The 20,459-nt window shown below is 38.1% G+C and overlaps 1 protein-coding gene across 1 annotated transcript in view; it reads left to right on the top strand.

The window, feature by feature from the left end:
- Nucleotides 1–20,459, top strand: part of LOC114350333 (uncharacterized) — a 30,967-nt gene that overhangs the window by 4,193 nt on the left and 6,315 nt on the right. The window contains exons 3-10 of the mRNA XM_028301090.1: nucleotides 6,089–6,182; nucleotides 6,507–6,664; nucleotides 9,197–9,349; nucleotides 13,183–13,389; nucleotides 14,272–14,574; nucleotides 14,882–15,018; nucleotides 16,779–16,924; nucleotides 18,992–19,158. Of these exons, the coding sequence (XP_028156891.1) occupies nucleotides 6,089–6,182; nucleotides 6,507–6,664; nucleotides 9,197–9,349; nucleotides 13,183–13,389; nucleotides 14,272–14,574; nucleotides 14,882–15,018; nucleotides 16,779–16,924; nucleotides 18,992–19,158 (1,365 nt within the window). The remainder of the gene's footprint in view (nucleotides 1–6,088; nucleotides 6,183–6,506; nucleotides 6,665–9,196; nucleotides 9,350–13,182; nucleotides 13,390–14,271; nucleotides 14,575–14,881; nucleotides 15,019–16,778; nucleotides 16,925–18,991; nucleotides 19,159–20,459) is intronic.

The following is a 20,459-nucleotide window of genomic DNA, read 5'->3' as shown; positions in this document are numbered from 1 at the left end:
AAATGTAGTGTACCTATGTGTTAACTAGCTACACTACTTTAGCCGGCTTTAAAAAAAGGAGGACGTTCTCAATTCGACTGTATCTCAAATAGAGTGATTGATACTTTTGGAGTCGGTGTCGGCAAATATCATACGTTTCATAATCTTGGCACCGACTCCAAAAGTATCAATCATGGTACATAATAATATTATTTCGTCCTAATAAATACGTAAAATTATTAATTATTTTTCTACTTTTTAGTGCAGGTTTTTTGGAGTCGGTTTTTTATTTATCTCTACTCTATAGCCTCCTTGGTATTGGATGATACTCTGTCTACTCAGATGCTCCGGGTTCAATTGGTGGAACACTCAGATCATAGAAAGAGAATAGATATGAAGTCGCGCGTAACTACAACGAGAACCAGTGTCCCCACATTTCCCCCGCCACAGCTCCCACACACACATTCAACTGTGTAAAAACAAAGCGACTGAGAGTCTACGACAACATGTGCAACCGGCTTAAAAGTGCTGTGATTGGCCAGAAGGCGTGCCTTATGGCCAATCAATGGCCGCGTGACATGACGCACACTTTGAAAAAAGCAATTAGAGAGAAGAAAGATAAAATGGAGTCGATAAGATATCTATACTTTAAATCCTGGGGGCAAGGCTCGAAATTGGTTTAAAAAATGCTTGTATGAAAACCTTTTTATTATTATACGTTATTATTATGTTCTTTAACGATTTTTGCATAAAGGAGTCAGTTCCATTTTGTATGGACGAAAAACTCAGAATCAATTATTGGGACTAAATGAAGTTACCTTATATTAATTTACCCCAACCAAAGCTCAATGTCGTTATCGATGGAGTATAGAAGTTATAGACTGACAAAGTTTGTATGAAAAGTCATGGGCTTAACCCATGACTTTTAGGTACTTGCGATTTTTACCAGTATTTACAATATTGGTAATATATTATTATTTACTTTAATAATAATAACAGGATCACTGTAATTATTATTAACTACTATCGCGCATTAACTTTTTAATTATGGCGAAATTCGTACCGCCTATGTTTATCAAAAATAATGCCTATATTAGGCTTTCAACTAGCTCTTATAGTAATTACATAGTTGACAGTTACTAATCCCTTCTACTATTGTTATTGTTTTTGTAAAAACTTAAAAATCGCAAGCAACTCATGATTTTTTCATTCAAAATTAGAAAATAGAAAATAATAATTTACTTCTATTTATCGATAATAGGAAACCGTATTAGAACACGAGCCCTGCACTATGTTACGACCGGCACATGCGGCCGTACTGTGTATTTTCACGCGTCAGTGGATATCGGAAGAAATAAAATACATTGCGCAGTAGTTACGCATGACATAAAGTGGTTGCTAACTAAATCGTCAATGTACAACGTGTTTGAATTTTTATCACCACTAATTTCGATATCGCAGTAAATGTCACGGCACTGAATTCGTTCGTAAAAATGTTTAGTTCTTTTTATTTATAAGCAAAATACCAATGGATTTGCAATACTTACATGTGGTAAATGACTTCATTGTTCCTGTAGTTCTTCGTTTCACTTATGTTATTGCACGTTACGACGCATTATCCAACAATATCGGAGAACATTTCCTCAGTACGACTGAATCGCGACTAACCTGGCGTCGCGGGCGATGTTCGTTTCTGGGCATATCGCGGAGACACGCGCCACGCCCCCGTTTCACATCTATTCCCTTCTATGATCTGAGGTGGAACAACACCATTATGTAGTGTGGAATCAATTTATGTAATTTTGTTCCTAGTTTGGTTATAAAAACTGGAAACAAACTGGAATCTATTTTATTGATAAATAAAATAAATAAGATTTCGTGCTCTGATGGCAAGTTAAACTGTCAGTCTAATTAAGTTGTCTTATGCCCGCTTTAACCATCCATACCTATTTTTTAAGCAACCCCTCTGAAAACAAAATTCCAGTTATGTGTTACAATAGAGGTCACTTAAAAATTAGGGATTGATGGTGAAAACGGGCATTAGATTAGATACCTATGGTGATTTAATAAGTCAGAATAGACTTGTGTTCAGCTCTACACTTTTTACTACATAGGCTCTTTCTAGAGCACTTGTACGATAAAAGAAGAAAAGTCATATCTCTAAATTAAGCAAAAGCTACTACTAACTTGGTAAAAACTAATTTATTATGGACGTATCTCCCAAAGTGCAAGTGGGATTGCAGAATTTCAACCCCGAACTAACGGTAGCGGTCTATCAAATCAAATTAGGTAATGGCTCTACATTTCCACATTCAAAAGCAAAATCTTCAAAGAATAATGTTGACAGATGCGTCTCATTTGTAATGCTAGAGCTTTTTGCCGTGACTTTAAGTCCTTGTTAGCGATGTTTTACCTACTGTAGGAGCCCTTTACGTAAACACAGACAGTTTCAATTTACAAACGGGCAATTAGACGATGCCTAAATGTTGATAATGTTTGCACACACCTCGTTATCGTCCTCTAACTAAACGGATCCCTGCTGAAGTTTCTCTCGCAAACAGTTGCAATTTATCACCCGATTAAGTGATACGACCACCATTCGGTAATTGGGGAATACCTTAATTAACGAATGTTTCTATTACATTGTTTTAGAAATACCGATTGGTGCTTTACAAAACCCTTTACTTGACTCTAAAAATTACCAATACATGAGCTTACTTTGACTTTATCAAACGTCAAAAATCTGTCAACTTCCATACAAAATACACCGGTTATCCTTATAGTTACGGTCAAAGTTAGGGTGCAACTCAGCCTTACTTTTACATTTTTAAGTGTTTATCGTTTCGTACTACATACAATTCTTTACTGGTCTCTACACGGAACTGACTATTGGTTGAAATAAAATTAGTCTAAAATCAGCGGAAAGTTAAAATAGGTTGTGAAGCCGACTATATTTAGAGGCATCCTCAAACAACTCTCTGTGATTTGGAAGGCATGGTTAAAGTTATTCTTGATACTGCAGTGGTAGAGCTATCTTTAGGACATGTTGATACATGCCCCAAACAATTTTAGGCACGTTTATGAGCCAGTACTTAGAAAATATCTTACTTAGCAAAGAACATTAAAGAAAAGATTACTTTGAATTTTGCAGTGACTTTAAACCAATAATTTCAACGAAGTCTCAGAATAGACAAATTGACTTAAGAGCTGTCCAACTAGTGATTTATCTCTTTTTAATCTTGTTTAATTTGAAAAATGGCTATTAACTTAATGTAATGATGTCTCTCTTGATTAATGACACAAACGAAGAGACATAATACGATGAATTATAGGTCTAGCGTTTAACTCAATCAGTGCCTGAGGTATGGGAGCGGCGCGGGAGGGTGTTTTTGAAACGTCAAACGTCGGCGAAACTTCAGACACTCAGATCTCTTTCAGTTTTGTATGCTCTATCACATAACAACATATCGCCGCTCTGTGCACCTACCATGAGTTTACGTAAGGTGTGCTCGCTAGCGAGTACGTCAAAAATCTCTATGAAGATTTTGTTTCTTGAAAGTAGCCGCTAGGGGCGCTGCACAATATGTCATACAATGAGGATCATTTCGATTTTTAGCTGTGAATGCAGATTTATAGGGCTAAGAAATCCTTAATACACAGTCCAAAAATTTTTGTTCTACGACAAAAATTGACGAAGTTATGGCCAAATTACTAAAAAAGTTCACTGACCGCCCGGCGCGGGGACGATGACGTCATTATATCCGATCCGAACGCTGCCGGCGTACTGCGTGGATAGAAAATATTTTTTTCTAGCCAAACTATCAGTTTTAGAGAAAAACTTGTAATGACATTTATTCATCAGAATAAAGTAAGCTATCGATAAGTAATTTTTAAAAATAGAAATTGTGAAAAATAACGCAAAAAATCCATACGCTCATACGGTTCAATGGAGCGCAGAGACGCGATTGGGGTCTCCGCGGTGGTATTTGGCGATTTATTCAAATAAAGTGTTCATAAGTGTCGTTAGAGTCATATCTTCTTCCAGTTTTTTTAGTTTTTCTGAGTTAAACCTACGTACCTACCTATCTATTCGCCGTTCCCATGGGCGGGCCAGCTGCTGCAGGAACGGACAGCTGCTCCCTCCTGGAAATCTATTTAATCTTAGCCTAGAAGCTGGGTATGACTCCCCCTCGGCCAGAAGCTGAGTATTACATACCCCCCCCCCCCAGGCCAGAAACTGGGTATGACTTGACCCCCCCCAGGCCAGAAACTGGGTATTATTAGCATCATATTATGTATTATTATGTTCAATACAAACAATCATTAAGTTACACTCACCCCAACCGCGTCTCCGCATTGCATCGAATCCTATGAAAATGTGGTTTTTGGACATAGCGATACTTATTTTTCACAATTTTTATTTTTAAAAATTACTGGACGATAGGTTACTTTATTTTGATGAATAAATGTTATTAAAAGTTTTTTTCTAAAACTGATAGTTTAGCTGGAAAAAGATATTTTCCATCCCAATAGTACGCCGGCTGCGCTCGATTCGGATATAGTGACGTCACGCGGCCCTGCGTACGTTGACTTTTAGCGGCAAAAACGGTCTATGTTTATTACTTAATATCTTCGTAAGTAATGGTCCGATTTGGATAATTCAAAAAGATATATCTTTCTAATGTCTTAAAGATTAACGTAGATACTAGTTTCATTGAATTTTCTACAACAGTACTGATCCTCATTAATGTCATTTTTTTACGTAGTCGCTAGCGAGCACACCTAACGTAAACTCATGGTAAGCACACTGATATCTCAGGCAATAACTTAGTTAAGAGCTAGACCTATAGAATGAAATCGATTTCATACATTATGCGACACGTCAGAAGCCATAACGATAATTCCGTTCTGACGCATCACGACATAAAACGACACAATACGTCAGACAATATAAATCCAGCATAAGCCTCTCTTGTCGCACCGCGCTTAAGGCTGCGTTTCCACAGAAGTGGAGCAGCGCGGAGTTGAGCGGAGCAGAGCCGTGTAAATAGGTAGGTGTTTCCACTAAAGCTGCGCAGAGATGAGCGGCGCAGGGCTGAGTTGTGTAGCTGGGTGAAGTGAAGCCGAGCAGAGCTGAGACTAGTGGAGCGGAGCTGTGAAGTGGAGATGAGCTGAACGGGGCTGTGAATACATCTTTTCATGCTTTCAATTAATTTTTTGTCCGTTGTCATAATGATAAACGTGCACTCTCGATAACGGTACAAGGTCAAACTGCAACAAACAAACTCCCGCGCCTGACGTCGCGTTACCCCTCGCAGCCCTGCTCCACCCCGCGCACCATACATTTTAATGTAAATCTTCTCAACTCCGCTAACACTGTTTCCACTGAATCGGAGCGGAGATGAGATGTGTATTTTGAGCAATGTGATTGGTCAATTTTTATAAGCTCCGCGCAGCTCAGTTTCTATGAAAACGCAACCTAAATCGGCTGTCTGCCTAAACCTTCATTTATAACCTGTGCTTATATTCCCATCTTGATATCCAAATAAGTTTCAATACGATCATTACCTTGGAGATTAATGTGGACCACGCTAACTGATGTCTTGCGAGTCTCCTTAATAACCAATAGCCATTATTGCATAGCTATGGGGAGCTTTCAGGAGTTAATCTATGCATTAATCGATCTGTAACTGCCATTTATTACCGTTCAGTCAAATCGGTAAGGGATCAAATATGATTTGCAAGAGCATTTAGGTGCTGAACTGAAACTTAACGAGATTTCCAACTTCCAATTTTCATGTAAAATATAATAAAACTGAATATTCACGTGAGCGTTGTAATCGTAAAACGAGCCTTTTCACTGATTCCTGGTAAAGTACAAAACTATACTGTTGTAGGTACCTACTGTTTACAAATAAAGGCTCTAAATAAGGCTGTTGGTTTCTGAGTTGCTGGTTGGAGAGGTTCGAGAGTTGGAGAATTGTGTGTCAAATCCAAGAGTTGTGAAACCAAATAATATAGTAGTGTATCTGTTAGAAGTTCTTAAAATTATATCAAGGACTTTTATCTCCCTTATTTATTTATCTCCTTTATCAATTTCTGTTCTCAGAGCTCAGATGTCCGTTCTCTGCTCGGCCGTAGTTTGGCGCGCGTCAAGACTACTCACTATACCCAGGCGCTAGACGATGCTGCAAAGGCTGCAGGTATAAATAATTTATTCAACCTATACGAGCATAACAAGACCAAATTTTTCATTGTTTTTGGACCTTAAGACAAGGAAATAAAGTTCAAAATATGGTAGGAACTATATTACCACTGCCGTATAAAGGGTTAAGAGCCCCGGCAGACTGCAGACTTTTTATCGGCCTATAGTTTGGTTGGCTAGTATTATTTGTGACTACTTTCATGCTTATTTAACTATCGACTGACAAAAAAGTAAGTAAAAATCTACACGGTACCTATATTAGGCATCGAAAGCACACCACTTAGACGAATTAACGACATTAAACGAATTTCTCTATTTATAGAATTGGAGCCGGAGAATCTTTCAGCATTGCAAATCCGAGCGCAAACCAACTACGAAAAATGTGCTTTTGAGCGCGCATTGGTATTGGCTCACCAAGGGCAGAGCTTGCGTCGGTTGCCACCGAATTTTGCCGAGTGCGCCAGGCATGCTGAAGAAACGGTAGGTAATTTAAGAAAAATAATTTAAAGTTCTCGAGGGGCGACCACCAGCCGAAAGATGTGGTGTGGCAGGCCCGCCACTAGGTGAAACGATGATCTGGTGAAGGTGCTTGGATGCGGTCGGTGCAGGACCGGTCGTTGTTGGTGGTGGCCAGCAGGTTGGAGACGCGGGGGCGCCTCCCCCTGCATTGCACAGGTTACCACCGCCGTCGGACGGGATTGGCCTCGTGGTCCCGGCTAATCCTGTCGGCCCCCAACTATGTGGGGGCGTGTTGGGTCCCGCCGTGTAGGGCGGGACGTCCGCGGAAGGCGCCTTGGTCGTTTCTAGTACCCAAGACGCCGACCACTATGCGGCAGAGGGAACACCCCAGGTTTTTAGTGGGTTCGAGCCCCACATAACCTGCCGTCCCCCGGCGGTAGGTATGGATAAGCCATTTTCCTGGGTAAAAAAAAGGACCGGTCGCTGTGGAAATCGTTAGGGCCTTTGTCCAGCAGTGGATGTCTTTCGGCTGAAACAAATGATCGATTTAATTAAAAAACCATTTAACCATTCTCCTGGAGCAGTCAGATAATAAAGGAAATGTTGTCATTGTTTCATATATCAGACACGTTTTTTTGCAAAATAGCACCCATAACGACGACATAAGATGTCATAGATCACAAAGCTTCTGTTACAGTCGACAACTTAATTATCACCACAGTTTTATTTTGATTATTCTGTTATTTATCTGTTATACATAGATAGTACGGGCACCGGGTAACGGCTTTGTATAAAGTATAAATATACGAGTAGGAGTGTTTGTAGCATCTTGGGTATATTTTATTTACATTGGAAAGTGAAAATGTCAGTAAAAATAATCTTTTTCCTTATAACTTGCCGAGAAAATATTTTCCTTGTTTTCCCGAGATATTGGTTATAGATACTTTCGGATAAATCAAATTTTTACGAGACAAAAGATTTAAGGGTTGAGAGAATAAAGGAAAATATTGAATTACATAATTTGAATATTTTGCGTGAAAAAATATTAATTTTAATTCTAAAACGCTAAACAATTCAATTTGATAATCGCACTAAGCGTTTCGATGACTCTTTTATAATACGAACAGCTAGGGACTGGAATTCTTTGCCTGCTGCTGTCTTTCCCGAAGACTATAATCCAGGCTTCATCAAGGCGAGAGTGAATAGGCACTTACAGGGCAAATAATAATATGTACCATCCTAGACTGCATCCCACTTAACGCCAGATACGATTGTGGTCAAATACTTGCCTTATTATGCGTAAAAAAAACTGAGCGTAACTTAAGTAAGTAAAATAAAAAAGTATTTATTTTTCCTAAAGACGTCTAATAAATATGTATTACTTATTCACATAAACGAAAACTGTGTTAGTTTTAGAATAAAGAGAAGAGTGTTTTCTAAATAGGTACAAAGAAAAGCACAAGATAGAATCTTGTTGTTCAATATCTGAAATTGACACAAGCGTAACAAAATTAGCCCTTCGTGTAGGCCTTTCTAACGCACAGTTAACTCCGGCATATCCCTTCGACAACTTATATAAGCTCAGATTAAGCAATTTCCCTTTATTGGAGGCGAATTCAATTAGCTATCTATTGAATACTAAGCAATTTCAAACCCCGGATTAACTTCTAAACGTTAGCGTAAATATCTATCGAAGCGCCGAACGTTTAAGTAAAACAAAATCTAATTTAATTTGTTTGGCACGCTCCCGAAAACTTCTGAAGAAATTCATAAGCTTTTTTTGAAGATGTGACATAGATTTATCAGAGTTTTACTGTAAGATTTTTTCTTTTTATTATGAAATTGTGCTGTTTGGACACATAGACAGTCTCAAATTAGTAATTATTTTGCAAGTTGAGTTTAAAATCTAAAAAAATAGTTCAAAATGTCTTTAAGGACATTATTATCATGTCCATTACACCTTATAAAACATAAAACATGAGAAAAATAAATGCACATTATTCGTAGGCGGATTTTTTTTGATGTTGTCGGGAATTCCCATAAGGTGCTTCCGGGAGCATTCGTGTGTAAATGTAATAATATTCATGATTCGATTTTGAGCTTTACGGCATACCATTATATTCAAAATCTAATTTTGCTTTATTACATTACATGTGAATGCTCTCAGTAAGTTAAGCACTTTCAGGTATTATTAAACTATTACTCAATGTTCATAAGATAATACATTAAGCTTTACATTGAGTCCGTGAGTATACAGTTTTCATTACCCCCTTAAAAAGTGTATACAGAGAGACTGGATTCTTAATTATGTCTTTAGAACACAAGCGAAATGAACATGAATTATACAGGTTGAATTTTAAATTGTTGGCATATTTTTAAACTAAGACTCTTACCATGATACATGGTGCATTTCACAAATATGAGAGGAAAGAGACTGCTTGTTCAAATAAATCTTATTATTTGAACAAGCAGTATTATTTTAATTATTTATTTTAATACCTCTATGAACTTTATAATAAAACATTTTATTGTTAAGAATATTTTCCAAAACAGGTTCGTGAATGTGCAGGGAAAAGCGCCGGAAAAATGCTCTCATCCGTAGCGACTCTATACCGTAGCGTGGAGCTGAAGAGAGAATCAATGGACGCCAATGCACCTGTGATCATAGTGCGCCAAAGTCGTATGCAGCCGAAACCTACGCATCAGGTAAGGCATATGGAATAACCTGTCAAATTTTAATATCCTTGCCTTAATATATGTACTAGCCTTAACTAAACCCAAAAAGAAGAACCTTACATCATATTTTATTATCAATTCTTGGAAAAAATAACGGTATTGCTCCAGAAAATGTGACGTTATAGTCAAGACATGTCTTGACCGATAGATTGTCACTGTGAAATCAATGATGGTGTTTTTGGCAGAATAGGTGACTGAAACCGTGCTGAAGCTTTAGTAGGTATGGCTGGTCAGTTGGTCAGTCATTTAAATTGACGTTGTCTATAATAATTAAGTATAATCTTATCATCATGGTTTATTATTAAGATATTCTATTGTACCTACCTAACCGTTATAAAAGTCACATACGAGTATAATAATCCTTTAGCTTTTTAGATAGTATATTCCTCTCGCGATCATAAAATCTTCAGTAAAAATAATTTATAAAAATCATGATAGTATAAGATAGCTAAGGAAATTACAATATCGTCTAGCAGGAACCTAGTAAATCTTTTATGAAAACAAAATTACCTGAATAACTTTTGCTGACTGTGGATATTGTCTTCAGATAATGAAAATGTTTATATCAGCTACTAATTAACTAATTAAAGAAGGTATGATAAAATTTTTGCTATTATCTAGCTCGGGGCATATTTATTAGACAAAGAGCAGTGTTTTGTCATAATTAATGTTGATGTAATATTTTATCTCGGATACAAGGTTTCTCCTTGAACTTTATGAAATTATTTCAATGTTGCCCTCTGCAAAGACTAGAAAATATTTTGTTAGTACCTATTTCGTGCTATTTCTCTCTATTAAGTTTATAAATTATATTACCTAGGGTACTTTACTTCAAATAATCTCGCTTGCTTTTGCTGCCCTTTCATTACCATTCTCTTAACACTCCAGCTACAGGACGTCGACTGCTGAATATAGGCCTTCCCATATTTTTTACATATTGGCCGGTTGGCAGCGGTCTGCACCAAATAATCTTCCCTGCTCAATAGAGAAGTAACTTCATGAAGAAACTGGATGGAAATTGCGGGAGATATTGCTTCTTGTCCAGTTTTGGACGCCATTTGGCTAAGGTTAATTGAATTCAATTGGAATGCTTTTCCACGCTAGTAGCCTCGTATACTCGTATAAATATCCAGACTTGTAGAGGGTTAAACCAGCACTCACATTCACCCGAATACACGAACCCACAAGTGCAGTATGACATTGACAAATGATTGTGCAAACTTTTCACTGCATTCGCGGTTTTCAACCTGGTTTTTGACATCAAAGCTCGTGAGCCTTTGCGTAGTTCCTACGAATTTTTTCGACTTTGTCTACACGATTGGAAAGGCTTGACCATTTTTAGAGTTGGATTGACGCTTTTACAGAATTACAAAATGCACCTAAAGAGTTAAAAGTATTTGTGACGGTGAAAAGATGTCTCATAAAACAGAATGGTTATGTGAAATACCTTTAGTGATGAAATCCTCTTGAAAATCTTTCATAACCAACAAAGTAAAACGAGACGATCTTTCATAACATTCCCCAATAGCAGATGTTGGAAATGTGTAGTTTTACGTCGAGACGACTGCATTCGGTGTCTGAGCAAAAATGCCAAATGGTCTTAATGCCTCCACGGCTACACGAAGAAGACCACATGCAAGGGAATAGAGCTACCTCAATTCATAACATGAACCGTATTTCAACAGGAGACAGTCTCTATGGAACTGGTTCTTTCTACTCCTTTTTAGAACATTTTTTACTCTTGCAACCAACTCAAGGCGTGCAATAGCTGTTAAAACTTGTAAGTAGGTCCAAGGTTATATGGGCCTAGGTACCAAAACCCTGGTTGACAGTGCTTTGTTCCAAAAAGCTCACATTTAATGCTTACCAATTTATAAACTTTCAGCCATAGGTCGTCCACTGCTGAACATAGGCCTCCCCCAATGAATTCCACAATGGCTGGTTGGTGGTGCATCCAGCGCCTTCTAGCCACCTTTATGAGGTCGTCGGTCCACCTTGTGGGTGGACGTCCTACACTGCGTTTTCCGGTACGAAGCCTCCACTCCAGAACCTTGCTATCCAGTCCTATGGCTGAAAATGATGATGATGATGTTGAATTTATGAAACTTACCAAAGCAGACAAAGTTGCTAAACATATTAAATAAATAAATAAATATCCTTGGACATTTTACACTGCGCTTCTAGTCCCAAACTAAGCAAAGCTTGTATTATGGGTACTAGACAACGGAAACATACTTAAATACTTTTTTTTATAGAAAACACCCAGTCCAATACAAACAAATATGTTCATGCACACAAATATTTGTACTGTGCGGGAATCGAACCCGCTACCTCCGGAATAGTTGTCCGTTTCGAACCACTACACCAAACGGCCGACACTTAGTAAGGACTTCCTAAAACGTTAGTCTACTTCATCCAGCTGTATCAAAAGAGATGGCTTTTCTATCTAGCTTATGTCAATAGTGTGTTCGCTTTGCCCAAGCTACCCGAATGCACCTAACGACTTAATGTAATGGAGTCATATATTCCTTGCAATGCTTCGCTCTGGTTGCAGCTAGCAGCAGACTTTTAAAGTCGTGTAATATCGTCGGCTTGTTCTTACTCGAGTACTTAGTTTTTAATTTCCCGCTGTGCGTCGTTAAGCTCGTGTAAACTACGGTTAAAAGGGTGAACCAACGTTTTGACTTCAATCTGGTACACAGATTTCTAGATAAAACCAACATAAACGTTTTAAAAAGCTTAGAGAAGCTAAATAGGTATAGATTTAGCTATTCACACAACGCTGCCAAAAAAAAGTAAAAAGGTACATTAGACCCACTTTTGAAAAGAAATCGGTTCCACTTAAATACCTATTATTATTATTTTAATCTTCCTATCTTCCCGAGAAAATGAGAAAATCCCACCTATTATACTGAATAGTTGTTTTTCATCCGTTTGAGAGTAAAACGTGCCTTATTAAATTATTCAGAAAACACGCAATTAAAAACAAATGAAATACACTTCTTTGAAAGCTAAGAAACAAATTAAACAAAATCCTACTATTTCTCAACGATTGTTTCTTATATCTAAAGCTGAGTTGCTGCACCACCTAACTTTGACGGTGACTTTAACGTTGTCCAGTGTTTTGTGTATAGATTTTGACAGACTTTTGACATGTTTAAGTCAAAGTAAGATGGTGCAACCCAGCCTAAGTATACTTTCTGTCTCTACCACCTTATCCGATGATAACCGACATGTTAAACTATTCATAAATCGTCAGAGATCCACCTGAAGATATTTCTATGGGCGTCACGTACCCATCTCATGCCCCCGCTAAGTACATACATAACTTACCTTAACCTTGGACGTGGAAGGGTTCTGGAATTCCTATTTGTCTTATTCCCGGTATTCCTGTAGAACCAGATAAAAAGCTGGGAGAAGTACGCAATAATTTACAAGGCTGCTACTTGCTTCTACTAAGGAAAAAATATTTCACGCGCTCTCGCATTTGCTAAGTGGATATTGGTACATCAAGCTTAATAAAACATTGAAGTCGCTTCAATAAAGTACTATTTTGCAGCAAGAAAATCTATAATCTTAGGCTGAGTTGCACCATCTTACTTTAACAAACGTCAAAAATCTGTCAAACTTCATACAAAAAACACCGGTTATTGTCACAGCTACGGTTAAAGTAAGTTGGTTCAACTCGTATTATGAAAATCTTATATCCCCTTTATTTGCATGTATTTTGCTTGGGACCCAAAGCAAATAATTGTCTCAATGGTTTTTCTTTACTTTTCTCATAACTGTTTACTTTCATCCAGGTACAAGAAATATCTCGCGCAGAGAGCCAGAGGGCCGAGCAAATATCCCGGCTTATGGCGTCAAAATATTTGGAGAGGATGGCTCATGACAAGTCTTTCCTCACGGCTCTCAGTAAGGACGAGCGGCTCATCTCAGCCAATAAGCAAGGCTCGAAAATGCTGCAGGAGCTTGCCAATAAGGCGCTGGCTGATGTGGAGAAAAGACAGGTATGTAGATGTAGTGCACTTTTGAAACTATGTAGAATAAAGAGAAGAATTCACTTCAATTTGTCGATCGATGTTGAAGCTACCGGCTATGGTTGTACCTAAGGCCCAGAACAGACGGTGAAACGCAACTGCAACGAAACTGAAACTGCTAGTAACTTTTGAGTTGCATCTAAGTTTCTGCCATAGCGTCCGTTGAAAGACCATACATGACGCGACCAGTTTGAAACTTTCAGTTTCAGTCTCATTTCATTCATCAGAATCATCCGAAAGTTGCAGTTTCGTTGCAGTTGCGTTTCACCGTCTGTTCTGGGCCTAAGTCTCCTCGAAAATAGTGTCAATTCTTTCAAGAGACATCTACCAAACATTTTATTAGTACTAGCATGCCAGCGAAATAAATAAACACTAATATACAGGATATATTATACTTTTAAAAAATGTCTTTTAATGGTTTGGTTAGCCACCAAAAAATTAACAAGCAATGATGGAAAAACTTGGAAAATTGCCGCGTTTGATAGAAAATGGACTTTTTAATAACTTTTTCTTCACTTTTGAGGTATTAGGTATCTAAAGAGTAAAAACGTTTAAAGGTGAAATCCAGCTTACTTTGGTGAAAAGTCGACCAAGATAGATAAGAAGCTACTTAGCGTCTTACCGCTTTTATTTAAATGTGATAGCCCTTGTTGCAACTCTAAACATTGTCTGTGTGTCTTACTTAATATACTTTGAATTTGTATTTTGTACGAAACCTACGCCGCGGTATAATCGCATGCACTCTTCGGTAGTTCACGATGAATCGTAGGGATGGACAGGAAGGGACCTTAAAGCTTGTGGAACTCAGAATTAAACTCATTCATTTTATGTCACGTGTATGTCAAAAACCAGGCAGTCCTTCGCGAGAGACGTCCCCTCTACGCTGCACGCGCTTCAGAAGCAGCGGCGCGAGCGCGTCTTTCACGCGCACGAAAAGAACAACTCACTCGTGCGCAAAAGCAACACGCGGTCGACGCCAAGCGCCTAGTCAGAGCAGCGCAGATAGCCTACGAAGAAAGAGACACAGCTAAATGCCTGGAGAGTGCCGAGTTTGCGATGGACCAGATCGCAAAGAAGAACAGCAATCTTCTGCCGGCCAAAGAGAAGTTTTTGCAGCAGCTGTATGATATCGTGGCGAATGCGTTCTTGGATCAGGTTAGAAGTGTAAACTACATTATATTATTATCAACTTCATCATTTTCTATCGTAAGCTTCCTCCAAGCAACACCACAAAGTACGTAGGTACTGTCGCTTTTTATATCGCTTGTTTTGGCACAATATTCCTTTTAGGATGTTTGATATAGGCCTACTTAGCTACAAAAACAACAGTGTCTTAATAAACCAAGCTCCTTACTACATAAAGGAAATATTGTTATTAAGCAAACAGCCTTAGGTGGACACAAAGAACTTACAACAAATAAAAGTATCCCTCCAGCAATAAACGTCCCCTTTATTTCTGCAGAAACGTGTCAAAGACACAATGAGCGAGTCTGACCGGGAGAAGCGAGCCTTCGTACTGCTGGGAATGTACATGTCTCGGGAACCAAGCAGAGACTCGGTGCTTCGGGCCCGGCCACAAGCCCCACCCCGAGACGCAAAGTAAGACGTAATTCACTTAAAAACTTCCACGCGAACTTTATTCGTGAGTCCTACCTGCGAGAATTTAAAATTTAATTTTAAATGAAATTTTAAAACAAACGGCTAGTTTCTGTGAAACTACAGCTGCGATGCAATTTGCATTAGTATCAACGGTTTGTTTGTATTTATGTGTTTTTTTTACTACTATAGTGAGACTACTATAATACCTGTACATTATTGTGTAATAGCCTTTTGAAACATGATACGTGACGACTGACGTGATTTGACGTCAGTAAAACAACGGCCTGTCAGTCTTTTTATGGTAGAGTGCAGATTAACATTATCACTAGTTTGTTGAGACGTGTTTAAGTTCCTAGATACGGGTCTACATACTAGAGATGAAACGGATAGTTGTTTGGCCGGATACCGGATACCGGATATCCGGCGAGCTGCTAGGCCGGATAGCCGGATATCCGGCGGCCGGATAGTTGTCCCATTGTCATGTTGCATGTCGTAACGAGTTTAGCGCGGCACAGGTGCTTTGAACGCGATCAGTGGGTCTAGTAGACTAGACAAGTCACACTTTTCGAAAATCGAATTCGTTCGAATAGAATGTCAGATTTTACCACTCGTCTAAGGGGCAGATCAATGAGGGTTTTCGCGAATGAAAGATCCGCTAGATGGCGGGACGTGGATGTGGGGTCTGACTGCTGCGTGATTGGTGGATTTTGACATATCTGTCAATGTCATGTCAAAAATAGCCAATCATGCAGCATCGCGTCTACGTATTGCCATATTGGAATTTTCATTCGCGAAAACCCTCATTTGGGCGATTTCGGTTGCCATCGTGAAAATTCAATTAGTTTACTTGCTGCATAATCTGACTGAACTGCATTATACAGGGTGATTTTGAAATCGTTGGCATTCTTTTTAAAATAAGACTTCTCATGATTCCCCAAATATGAGTCATATCAAATGAATTAAAATTTCAATATTTGAAATCTTGTACAGACGACAGCACATCAATCTTCATACTGTGGCATCATATTTCAATGTATTAAGTGTTATTTTGCAACAAAATGTATAGGATGATGTGTTGTTGACTGTACAATAGTTTTAAATTATTTTTAAGAGCACACTAATACAAATACATAGTTAAAATAATGACAAAAAATCTCATTGGATTTGTCTCATATTTGGGGAATGCACTATGTAGTTATTATGAGTAGTCTTATATTAAAAGGATGCCAACGATTTCAAAGTCACCCTGTATGTCATCATACCATCCGGGGAAAAAAAAGATCGCCTATTTTATTTGGCAATATTTCGACATTAAAATATATTCACTATTTATGTATTCGTCATTAGAGTGAATAGCCCAGAAAAGAAATTAGTTTTTTGAAAGGCCTTAATATGGCTTTTTTGTAACTTTTTGGACTTTAGATAAAAACCGTCATTATTATAAGCCATTTTATTGATATTTAACTGAAAGATTAATGTGTTTCATTTTATTATAGGAAATTTTCGTAGTTTTTTAATATCCGGTATCCGGCCGGATAGTGAGCTACTATCCGGTATCCGGCCGGATAGCAAATTTAGGCCGGATATCCGGCCTACCGGATAGTTGCCGGATATCCGTTTCATCTCTACTACATACTACTAAAGAATTTGAACCTGTTTTTTGTGAAGTTTAGTGACACTGCTTTATGGGGTGTTTCTTTCAGCGAAAATATTTTTATAGTATCTATTTCTATATTCATTAAACATATTAACCTGTCTAGGTCGCGCCTACGCATCTTAGAAAGGAACCTGGCAATGAGCACTAGGGCGCCAGAACGCTGCTACATTCTCCACGAACTGGCAAGGCTCTTAATGGAAACGAAGCAAGCGCATAGAGCACGATTCTTCGCTTTGAAATGTCAATCAGGTACCTACATATTTAGTTTTTAGTAGAGTTCAAAAAGCATCTGTTGAATACTGAAATAAATAGAGTATATTTGCATACCTATTTATTACATAAAATATCATCTAAGCTGTCGCCAAACCAATAATAAAAAAAAAATTGTAGCCTACCTGTTACCTACTTGTTTATACCAGTACAAAGTAAGTATTAAAAGGAGTTCAGGATTAATATTACAAGTAAAACGACGAGCAATTTTATTAATTTTATCCTCAGTATCTTTGGCTGACGATTTTAGTTCAATCAGATGAACCCTACTAATCAATTAGACCTAAACTTCTAGCCATTACTATGCGATCATCTAGGAATTAAACTTAGGGCCTTGAATTCTAAGGAATCTGACATTCCACCAACATCCTACTAATATTATAAAGGCGAAAGTTTGTGTGGATGTTTGTTACTCTTTCACCCAAAAACTACTGAACGGATTTAGTTGAAACATTACAGTATTATTATTTGTAACCCAGATTAACATATACGTTATAATTTATGCGAATCTGTGGCACTAAATTTCACGCGGGTGAAGCCGCGGGCAAAAGCTAGTTAGACCATAAAATTGAAGGTGTCATTAGTCACGCTTCCGTCATTTCCTATCTACACAACTCAAACTTGAGTTGACACCTAAGTAAATCAATCACCTTGTTTAGTCCTGTCAGCAAGAGCGTCCTCCCCAAGGTGTCACTGAATGTCAATAGCGATCATTAAGACGTATCAACCAGCAACTTTGTAGATCCGTCGCTCCCTGATCGATTATTCAGTCTATAGGGACGGATTACTAATGTTTGGCCAAAAAACGTTTCCCAAATTATCACATCGCAAACAACGTTTCGCAAATTTTCATTTGGCAAATTCTCATTTGGCAAAGCAACTTATTGCAAACTTTTAATTCGCAAATGTTTTTTTTGGCATATTATTGTTTAGCAAATTATTGTTTGGCAAAGTATGGTTTGCCAAATGTTTCATTAGGCAAAAATATTTCACGATTAACTATTTACAAAATAATTTGATTGGTACATAGAATGGTATACAAATTAGCTTGTGGTTATTATTTTGTTTAGTGGGGAGTTAACATAAAATTTGTTCTACATTAATTTCCTTATTTCATTCTTTGTATCAAAATTTCCAAATGATTCATTAACAATAGAGGTGATTCTAGCGCTCGGCGGCCGCTGCCGCTGCACGCTTCGCTCGCCTTCGCGCATTAAGGGTCACTGTTCTAACCTAACCTAACCTACTATTTTCTGCAATACCTACTTTTGCAACCATACTATTTTCTGCAATTTTTTTTTCATAAAATTATTGTGAAAACCATGATCATGTGCCTTATGCTTTGATTTGTGGGTAACGGTGGGTAAGTATGTGAAGTGTCAATTTGACCAAACAAATTATTTGGGATATAATATTTGGCAACATAAAACATTTGCTATATAAACATTTGCCAAGTAAAATTTGGCCAAATGATAATTTGACCAAATGAATTAGTTGCGAAAAGTACAGTTGCTAAAAGTTCATTTGGGAAACGAAACTTTGGCGATAAGTTGTTTGCGAAGTGAAATTTGGCGAAAAGTAATTTGGCCAAACGGAAGGATACCCTATAGGGACATAATTAGATGTGATCGATCTAGCTATTGTATGTGATTAACAACGATAGACGTTTCAAACTCGATTATTAATGTGCCAGTGTTGAATTATTAGATTTGGCTTAGGTGGCTGCAATTTGAATAATTCTGATAGAAGTAGTGGCAATTATAAATTAAAACTAATCGATTCGAAATTTTGTATGCTCGTCGTCCTGGCAAAAAGTTAAGAGATCTCATGTAAAGCCAGATTTTAAGCTAGACGCACTATAACTCTACTAACCCTACTTTCGCAAACTCTACACCTTGGTCAAAATATATAGCTTAGACATTTCGTTACTACACGAACTATTGCATATCAAAAAGTAATGAACAGTCAATACAGTTTTCACCTTAGGCTCATGCGCGACGGCGAAAGTATGAAATCTTAATTAACAACTCTACTTACATTATACAGAAGCGCGCACCGCTGGTCAGCACATTTGGCTGCTAAACTCGACGTTTCTGCTGGCCCGCTGTCACTTGCTTCAGAACAACCGACCCGAAGCACGCGCAGCGTTGCTAGAAGCAGCTGGGCTCTCACGGTCGTACGGCTTCGGAGATGTTGCTGGGTTTCTTGACACGGTTCGTACATGATTTTTTAATTTTTGGGTTGTTCACAAATAATTCTGAGAGAAATACGGATGCAGAAATACTTGACTAAAAGTTATTTTTAATGTAGGTACAGTCAGCGTCAATGGGTGTCACGAAATATTTGACGCTGATTGTACCTACACATACCATACCTACCTATTGTAGCTTATAATAGGAGAATTTTAAGAGTTTGATTATTATATTGGGTACTTAATTTTCAACGTTAATTTAGGAAATCTAGTGAAATCTTTAATATTCATAAAGCTTTAATCAATAATATAATATAATATCGGTTCTCTAATTAATTATAAATTGTGCCAATATCTGGGGTGGTGGGAGCCTGATGACCTGTACTACAGGTATGCAAATACCTATCACAGGCATCAGTCTCACACAAACAACTTTGTTTTTGAATTGTAATTAATGTGCTTAAAAACTTGTGTCATTGTAATGTTTGTGATGAGAAAATAAATACTATTTATTATTATTATTATTATTTAATCAAATTAACGTTGCCTCCATTTATTAGGCACAAAATTAGCGAGTATCTTGTGTTATTTCTATAATACCTAATTAGGCCATGTCATATAAAAGCTACCAGCTCGCAGAGAATGTCATACAGTAAATATAGTACAGTGGCCTAATTTATTAATGGGACCCATTTTGCTGTAGGTACATACTCTTTCCAACTCCACCCCGATGCTAACGAGCAAAACTGTTAACCCACGGGCAAAAAGTAAACGTTAATAACGGATTAACAATATTTATGCGCTCGCAAAATGTGCTAGCAGTCCTATAACACTTTCAGTGGTTTTTAAAGCGACGTTATGCGGAATAACGTTTACCGTAAGCGTTTCGGCCAAAAAATAATACCGAAATGGCTTAACCACTCCAGATTGGGTGACTCCAATTTTCCTTCTAATTTGGGCCCGTGAAAACGTGGCTTAATAGGGATTATGGGAATTACATTAGACAACGCCGAGTCATAAATAGCGAGGCTACCCGCACGGCCGTGCTTGAGCCGTACTTGAGAGCTCTCATAAATCTGACCTCTGCGCCTATCTGACCCCGTTCTATATTGCAGGACTCGAGGTATAAGGCTAAGAACTCATGGCGCGATTTTTTCACCCGCGCCCGCGGCGGTTGCGGGCCCGCAGCTTCTGTAGAATGCAGATATGTAAAAACTAATGCACAACTCACGACGCGGTTTTCGCCCGCAGCGGGCGCGATTGTATTCGGGTCCCGCTCGGCGGTTTTCGCCCATTTTGTACCAGTGGCTTAGAACGCGGCGG

This window comes from Ostrinia furnacalis, unplaced genomic scaffold (assembly GCF_004193835.3).
Source record: "Ostrinia furnacalis isolate ACB-3 unplaced genomic scaffold, ASM419383v2 OfSCF0867, whole genome shotgun sequence".
In the NCBI taxonomy this organism is placed as follows: Eukaryota; Metazoa; Arthropoda; class Insecta; order Lepidoptera; family Crambidae; genus Ostrinia; species Ostrinia furnacalis.
This window is presented reverse-complemented; position numbering and strand designations above follow the sequence as displayed.